Source organism: Erpetoichthys calabaricus, chromosome 11 (assembly GCF_900747795.2).
Source record: "Erpetoichthys calabaricus chromosome 11, fErpCal1.3, whole genome shotgun sequence".
Taxonomy (NCBI): domain Eukaryota; kingdom Metazoa; phylum Chordata; class Cladistia; order Polypteriformes; family Polypteridae; genus Erpetoichthys; species Erpetoichthys calabaricus.
This window is the reverse complement of record NC_041404.2, coordinates 143,558,229-143,567,145: the sequence shown is the minus strand read 5'-3', so window position 1 is coordinate 143,567,145 and position 8,917 is coordinate 143,558,229. Positions and strand designations below refer to the sequence as shown.

Below are 8,917 nucleotides of genomic sequence, written 5' to 3'. Positions count from 1 at the left end.
ATGCTTTAATGCATTCCATCATGTAAGTGATATCAAGTATAAATCTAAGGATTCTAAATGTGCAGAGAGTTGGAATCTCATATATTGAATGTGTTCTATGTGGTGATCTATTGCTGCTTGCTGCTGCTGTCAAGTCAGAAGGAAGCCCCAGAAGCTCATAGCGATTAACAACTGGGTCAGTTTTAAGATGACGTTTACGACGGTCTACTTTAATGATAAAATAAACTACGAGGTTAAAGTGGACATTGAGATTAAAGCCGAAATTTCCACTTTAATCACAAAATACACCTTTTCACTGTGTCCTTAATTTTTTCTTGGTGGCTCAAATACGCTGCCGTACATTCTGATGCTGTTGTGAAGGTGCAAAAAAAAAAAAATACGGCGCAAAAGATGGTATGTGAGACTTTTAAAATGTATCGTGTCATTACCTTGGGGAATATGCAAAGCTTGAATATAAAAGCACCATGAATTTTGATTTAACCATTCATCAAACATCGAAGCGCGCACATCGATCCTGTAAGCAGCTTTGTCACATGTAAATAGTAAACAGAGACTCTGACGTCACATTCCGACTTTTATCGCACTGCACCCCCCCGACTTTTTGCTGGTACTCCAAGCCGCACACGCGTCGCGTTAATTTCCGAGGATGTGCTCAGAGGATGCATCAAATGAACGCTGGGAATGCATGGCAGCCATGATTCGTGCACGTAACCAGCCCTTAGACCATCACACAAGAACTACTGCACCTACTTGTACAAAACTTTGCAGTTACTTCCGGAATATTCGAAGATTTAATATTTTTTATGTATAAATATCTAGAAAAAAAATAAAATCTGAGATAACCTCAATAAAAATTGCATCATCCGCTGATAAAATAGCACTACAGTAACAAATCCACTAGATGGCAGCAAAGGGTAAGTAGTGTGCCTCAGTGAAATGGGAATGGCTCTTTGATGGTTATGGATAGAGTCAAAATCAGAGGCGGCCTTTGGGGGTGGCGACTAGGATAATCGCCCCAGGCCCCGCGCCTGAGGGGGGCCCACCGCGATAGATTCTTTTGTCACCGTCCGCTCATCATACAAATAGGCAGGGCCTCTGCAAGACATTCAAATCCGTTATAGACTGAAATACATTACGTGGTGGATTTCTTCTAATTCCTGTGATCGTTGCGAGTGCGAAAAGAAGCTTTTCAAAGTTGAAACTTATGCAAAAATTATCTACGATCAACAATGTCGCAAAACACTGTGCAGTTTAGCTATTTTGTCAATCGAAAAGGAACTTGCCTCAATATTGGACTACGAGGATCTTATCAACGATTTTGCTCAGCAAAAAGCCAGAAAAGTGGACTTCCATCTGTGACTGTCAAAGCAGCTGTTTGTAAGTGTTTGTTTTATTACAAGTGTTCTGGTTCTCCGTAATTAAATAAATTTGCCGACTCCAGCGGGTTCAGCAGAAACGACTGTTATCTAGTTTGTTAATAAATGTTTTTGAAGTTGGTTAAAGGCCACTAAACCAATATATAAACAATTACAATACGTAATGTAATCAAATGGCCAATGGTACCTACATAAGGCACCATGTTTTTTAACAATAATAAGGTGTACAGCATTAGAGGCGGACAAGCCCGTGAGCGTGGTGGTACGGTATATAGCCTACACTTATGGCTCTTGGCCCAAGGCCCCACATACTCCTAAGGCCGCCTCTGGTCAAAATAAACAATCTTTTTTATTCTTCTTTATAAAAATGAATTTCTAAGGATCACTTAAAAAGCACTGCACCTATTTCTACAGAACCTGTATTTTTACCAGTATAGTATACAGTGGAACCATAATTCACAACCATAATTCGTTCCAAAACCCTGGTCGTAAACCGATTTGGTCATGAACCGAAGCAATTTCCCCCATAGGATTGTATGTAAATATATATATTTTTTTAAGTTTTTAAGCACAAATATAGTTAATTAAACCATAGAATGCACAGCGTAATAGTAAACTAAATGTAAAAACATTGAATAACACTGAGAAAACCTTGAACAACAGAGAAAACTAACACTGCAATAGTTCGCGCTATAGCGCTACCAACCGCTGGCTAAAAACACTTTTTTTAATGAATTTAGGGAGAAAAATGAACATTTGAAAAAATCTGTAATTTAATAAACCACCAAGAAAAGTAACATTGCAACAATGCACGCTACGAACTGATCGCTGTAAACAGAAGTGAAAACAAAATCAAGTCCAGTGCATTCTTTAACTGCCTTCTCTACCTTATGCGTCCAGCTCCCTCTCTCTCACACTGCCTGTGTGTATGCGTCTATCTCTCTCGCGCTGCCTATGTGTGTGTGTGTGTGTGTGTGTGTGTCGCACTCTCTCTCTTGTTCGCTGCACAGGAAATGCACAGGGAGAGACTGAACATGTACAAACCGTACATGTATACCGAGTGTGTGGTCGTGAACCGAGGCAAAAGTTTGGCGAACTTTTTGGTCGTAAATTTGTATGTGTACTGAGACGTTCGTGAACCGAGGTTCCACTGTATATAAAATACAATTTGTCGTTTCTGTTAAAGCAGCGTTTCTTAACCTTTCTGGTGTGTGACCCATTTTTTTCTCATGCCAGTGTCTTCACAACCCACCAAGTGGAGTATCCTTGGAGAATCAAACGTGATTATTAGTGCAGGGGTTTGGGGGGCAATACCTTCTTGGTGAATCGTGTGTGTGATTGTCTGTGTGTTTTTAGTGGCATAGTGCCCCTTGGTGAATTACGCTCAATTGTCAGAGCTTTGTGAGTGGAACACAAACATTACAGCAGGGTGGAGAATTGGGGCGGAGAGAGTGGTGATTGAGCGCTGTGACCCGCTACCATTATAAACAATGGTAACTTGTGACATAACGTCGGCAGCCCGTGACTTGCTGTGATTGAGAAACACTGTATTACAGTATTATGTGAAACCCACCGCACCTATTTCTACAAAACCCTTTTCAACCTCCATATCTCCTGAATACACTATGACATTGAAGTGATTTTTACTTTAAATGAATTAGAAATGATTTCAGGTGTCTAAAAACTCTCAATAATTGTTGTGGTCAACATAAACATTCAAGCATGTTTAAAAAGCCGGAGATTTTCTTTTTTCACATTTACCACTCAATAACTTTATCACGAATGATTGTTTCAAAAATCAGTTCCCTCTGTTCTGAACGCTCATTTTATGAAGAGCAAAAAAGGTCCTATTCAGTTTGTCTTGGGAAAATAGTAAGTGAGAACATGACCCATTTCTGGAACGATCTGCACCTGAGCAGCAGTAACAAAAGCCTTTCGGAAAGGTGGGACTGAGAGCTGGCGGACACTTCGTGGGGATCCTCCTGGAGTGCTGCTCAGGAACAAGGAGGGTTTGTGTGCTGCTCGACCCGTATGTTACAACTCTGTATAACGTTTCACTATTGTCACTGAACTATTGAGATAATTGTTTGTTTTACAAAATGTTCTTTGCTTTGTTACTTCTCTAAGATTAATACATTTCACAGTAAAATTCAGTAAGACCTTAAGCTCAGAAGCTAAGTATGTATTACTAAAAAAATAAAATAAATGCCATCTGCCACAATAAGGTCATACATGTCAGAGCTGCCTTCTAATTTATGACTGTAATGTACATTTTATCACTCCTCTGGGTAAAGCTGGGTGCAACAGTTAGTCTCTCTCTATATATAAAATCCAACGTATGTCTGTCTGTCCACTTTTCACGAGAGAACTACTTAACGGATTGAGATCAGGTTTTTTTCTATAATATGCTTGAACATTCCAGTTGATTTTGCAACTTCTCCTATTGTGCTATGTATCATAGTTCGGTTACTTTACTGTTTTATTTGCGCGAATCCGAGGGGAGGGGCCCTCCTCGCTCACACGCCAGCCTTGGGGTGTGTACCTTACCTCCACTTAGCTTGCAAAGGAGAGAGCCACTTAACGGATTTAGATCGGGTTTTTATTCTATAATTTGCTTGAACACTCTGGTTGATTTTGCAACTTCTTAAGACTCATAGTTCGCTTGCAGGAGCGATATATTCGTGCTAATCCAAGACAGAGGCTGTAGGTAAGTGTGACATCAGGAGTGGGGAGCCAGGCGGGGCCCTCCTCACTGTCCTATTTCACTACTACATGGGCAGAGCCACAGGGGACAGCTACAGTAGTATCTTCTCTATAAACGTCTACGTGTGGAAGTGTGTGTGTGTCTCTGTCTCTCTGGCCCAGAAGTGAGAGGTGGTGTCGGGGTAAGGGCTCCACCTCTGAGGAAACAGAAACTCACTAAGCTGCTAATACATAAGTGAGGTGAGCACATCAGCAAAATGAGACCTCTGAAGAAAGTGTCACTCGCTTAGCCACTAATACAGAAACAAGGCAAGTACATTGGCAAAACGGTACCCCTTTTACTTTTCCTCCCGCCGCTAATACATAAGCGAGATGAGCTCATCGGCAAAACAAAACCTCCTAGGAGAGAGACACCCAGAGTAGCTCCTTTCAATTACCTGACATCTCTACATTTCGATTTTTTTCTGACGATTTCAGTAGTTTCACTTTTTACAGCACGGGCTTACATAGGTAGTAGAATATAAAAAAAGGTCCTACAATGCAGACAATCGAAGAACAATATACATATACCGTTTACAGAAGGAAGACATGGAAGACTGGCTTATAAAAAAAAAAATCTGTACATTTCTTTAATTACAACTACAAATTTTACAATTCTTCCCACTGGCCTTTTACACATGTGCTGCATGTACGACTTGATTTAAGATGAGACCATCTTTGAAGGTGTAGTTTCCTCCTCTGCATTATACTGGCTTCTCATAAGAAAGCTGATCTGTTGCCGGAGTTTCACAATTTCTTCTTCTTGGTCTTCCACCTTCTTTTGTAAGGTCTGAATAACCTATAAAGCAAAAACATATTGTAATTTTTAGAGCACCGACTTATTCTGTGTTTTATATTTATAATAAATTAATCCATCCATCCATCATCCAACCCGCTATATCCTAACTACAGGGTCACGGGGGGTCTGCTGGAGCCAATCCCAGCCAACACAGGGCGCAAGGCAGGAAACAAACCCCGGGCAGGGCACCAGCCCACCGCAGGGCACACACACACCAAGCACACACTAGGGACAATTTAGAATCACCAATGCACCTAACCTGCATGTCTTTGGACTGTGGGAGGAAACCGGAGCACCCGGAGGAAACCCACACGGACACTGGGAGAACATGCAAGCTCCATGCAGGAAGAACCCGGGAAATGAACCCGGGTCTCCTAACTGCGAGGCAGCAGCGCTACCCACTGCGCCACTGTGCCGCCCTAATAAATTAATGTTAGATGTAATTATAAAAAGAGCTGGTTTTATCTTTGTACATATTTTCGCGAGGTAGGTTGACAACACTTATTTGTCATAATAGTATCTTACTGTCATATTTTTGGCCTAACACTGCTATTTTCACTTTATTCAGTAATCTCACCTCTTTGGCACTGTGGAAGAGTTCACTCTGAAGCAGCTGGGCAGCACTAGGCCTCTGCAGGGGGTCCGGGTTTGTTAGCAGCTTTATAAACTTAGCTAGGCTGGGCCACTGCTGGGTAAATGAATCCTGAATGTTGCCTTCACGCAGTTCTGTCAGAGTCTTGATTCTCTCCATCTCAGTCCGGAATGGCTGGAAGAGTTCCAGCGCCATGATACCCACGCTGTACATATCAGACTACAAAGCACAGAAGGCAGGTTGAGATCCAAAATATCTTAAGGTGTATTCATCCATCCCATTAAAAAAAAAAAAGTTGTTTAGGCTCACCTGTGAATCATAGTGAGATCCTCTCAGCTGCTCAGGTGCAGCATAAATGTACGTCCCAACTCCTGATGTATGTGAAAATTCTGGAGATAAAACATATGCACTAAGTAAATATAGGACACCGCACTTGAAAGTTTCATGAAAAACTAAGGTTGAGAAAGCAAAAAAAAAAAAAAAACATCATTTCCTATAGTCTTCCATGATGTCTACAGGTTTATTGTGGTGTAATGGAGACAGCTACAGAACATACGGGACAATCAGACTTAATCAGTTTCCAAAGTGACCCCCACATGTGACAAATTGTTTTATTTCAAACCTGACAAATTTATATCTCTCTATTATAAAAAACAATCTTGGAAGGAGACGAGACGCGATTTTCTCTGAGAAACACTTACACGTCCCGTGAGACAAACAAAAGGAAATTATTAGTCGGTGAAATAATGGAACAGCAAAAAAGAGATCGAATATATTGTTCGGATTTAAACTTTAAGTCGGAGACTTGTAGATCATCTAATTCATGTTGCCATCAGGGAAAAAGAGTGTTTCTTCCAAATGAAGAGGAGTATCCGTGAGAATTAAAATATTCCAAAAACGTTGGAGCAGTATGAAGTACCATGAGACTGAGACTTTTAACATGAGATTCTTTCAAGTCACGCCATACTTACAAACTTTGGAAGCAAGTCCTGTGAAACAGTGACTTTTGCAATTACATTTTTTCAAGTCACACCCTACTTACAACTATTTTCAAACAAGACCACAGTTATCTAACCTCAGTTGTGTGAATGCTTTTGTCAGACACACTTTCTGCGCTCTCAGCTCTTATAAATTTTATCAGCACAATAATTTCATACGTTCTAGATGACACATCAACAACTAAGCGAAGAAGAAAGAGCATGGACAAACATTCGAAAAAGTTGTTTTATTTATTAGAGAGGAAGAAACGATATTCACTCACAGGAAGTTGTACGTTGCGTTGTCACGATGTTAAGTCCAAACACGGAATCAAAATTCAGTGCGATCTTGAAGAAAAGTTAATTCCAAATATTGTTTTTACTAAAGTTTTAAATTAAAAGTGAAAATCATGCATATGTAACAATTCCCATGAAAATAACAATCAAATTGTATATCCGGTTAACCAAACCCGAGGGGTTGGCGAGCAAAGCGAGCAGGGGGTGGAGATCCCCCTAGTAATTCTAAATTACCAAGCTGTGTTACCCAGCTTCACCTGGGAAATTTACTAAGGCCTGTTCAGTTTGTCCCTAAGGCTTCAGTACTAGGGTGTTGTTCCATGTTAGCCATTATGAATGCAGTGAGAAGTCAAGCAAAACGACACCTTTTATTGGCTGACTAGAAAGATTACAATATACAGGTAATCCCCAGGTTACGGACATCCGACCTACGACTTATAAACGAGGACACAGCTGCGACGCATGCGCCTCAGTAACTGCCGCTCCATCATCTTCACCCTGGGGATGCTGCAAGCGGTGGCTGGAGGGGGGCGATTTCGCTGCTCGCACAGTGTAGTGTCCCTCGGGGGGGCTCCCGGTGACCCGTGGTCCATAGTCACCGGGGCCACAGTTGTCGCTCGTGTGCAGGATGATGGCTCGCTGCCCGCCCACTATGCCGCCGCAGCTACTGCTCCAGACTAGACGCAGGCTGGATGGAGCGGAGGGGGGCGTTTCACTGCCCACTCAGCACACACGGCTGGTAAAGCTGCAAAAGCGGTGATTCACTACTCGCCTTTGGCCGCACCGTGTTCGTTCTACAGCATACTGTAGTGGAGGTGACTGTGAGGTGGGCTGGTGATGAACCCCCCCCCACCTCACTGCCCCCATTCATTCTCAATAGCAAGCCTGCTTGTACTGTTACGCACATAGCAGGAAGTTGTCTCTTGTCAGTACATCAGATGTGATGATGACTGGTGCCTTCCTGCTGTGATCGCGTGTACAGTGCTGTGCAGAAGAGCTCATCTTAACCTTTTGTCTTCACCCTTCAAGAATGTCTCTGAAACACAAATCTGACGCAAATGCTGCTGCATACAGTAAAGAAGAGAAAAACCATCACCATTGAAAATAAAGTAGAAATAATAAAAAGGTCAGAGAAAGGTGAAACTCCATCATTCATTGGTAGAGCACTTGGTTACAGTCGGTCAACAATAGCATTTATTAAAATAACGTACCTGTTCCGACTTACATACAAATTCAACTTAAGTACAAACCTACAGTCCCGATCTCGTACGTAACCCGGGGACTGCTTGTACAAGATTTTGAGGAAATTCAGGCCCCTTCTTCATTACATCTTGCCTGAACATGGGGCCTGAGTTGCCTCAAAAGCTTGTATATTGTAATCTTTCTAGTTAGACAATAAAAGGTGTCATTTTGCTTGACTTCTCACTAAAGCTTCAGAAAGTTCTGCTGCTGTGGAAAACACCCTGCGTTGTTCCTGTTCCAAAGAAGACAGGTGCCTCCTCACCTAATGACTACAGACATGGGGTACTTGCGTCTCACATCATGAAGACCTGTGAAAAGCTGGTCCTGGACTATATGAGATATCTTCTGGTAGACCACGTAGACCCACTGCAGTTTGCCTATCAGACAAAGGCAGGAGTGGAGGATGCAATGATGTATCTGCTCCACAAGGCTTATTCTCATCTGGAGAAAGCTGGGAGCGCTGTGAAGATGATGTTTTTTGATTCCTGCAGCCATTCCTGCTAAGGGGTCAGCTCAGAAATATGCAGGTGGATGAGCTTGTGGTGTCCTGGATAATGGAGTATCTGTTGGGAAAACTTCAGTTTGAGGCTCAAAGACTGTGTCTCTGATACAGATGTGAGCAACACTAGAGCACCACAGGGGCCAGTCTCGTCTCTTTCTCTCTCTTCAGTCTGTACACTTCAGATTATAAATATAACCCCAGGTCAAGTTACTTGCAGAAATTCTTAGATGATTCTGCACTTATGGGATGTATTGATCAAGGGAATGAGACAGGGTACTGGAGTCAGGTGGAGAAGTTTGTCTGCATCTTAACATCAGCAAAACCAGGGAACTGCTTATTGACTTTTGCTGCACCAAAGAGCCTCTATTTCCAGTCGCTATTCAAGGATGG

At 42.1% G+C, this 8,917-nt stretch overlaps 1 protein-coding gene across 2 annotated transcripts in view; it reads right to left on the bottom strand.

Annotated features, from left to right (window-relative positions):
* Positions 1 to 4,686: 4,686 nt before the first annotated feature.
* eif2ak1 (eukaryotic translation initiation factor 2-alpha kinase 1) overlaps positions 4,687 to 8,917 on the bottom strand; it is a 28,043-nt gene continuing 23,812 nt past the window's right edge. For both annotated transcript variants that reach the window (XM_028814205.2, XM_028814206.2), the window contains exons 13-15: positions 5,819 to 5,898; positions 5,495 to 5,728; positions 4,687 to 4,917 (exon numbers count right to left, since the gene is read on the bottom strand). In XM_028814205.2, coding sequence (XP_028670038.1) covers positions 4,780 to 4,917; positions 5,495 to 5,728; positions 5,819 to 5,898 — 452 coding nt within the window. In that variant the 3' untranslated portion in view covers positions 4,687 to 4,779. The remainder of the gene's footprint in view (positions 4,918 to 5,494; positions 5,729 to 5,818; positions 5,899 to 8,917) is intronic.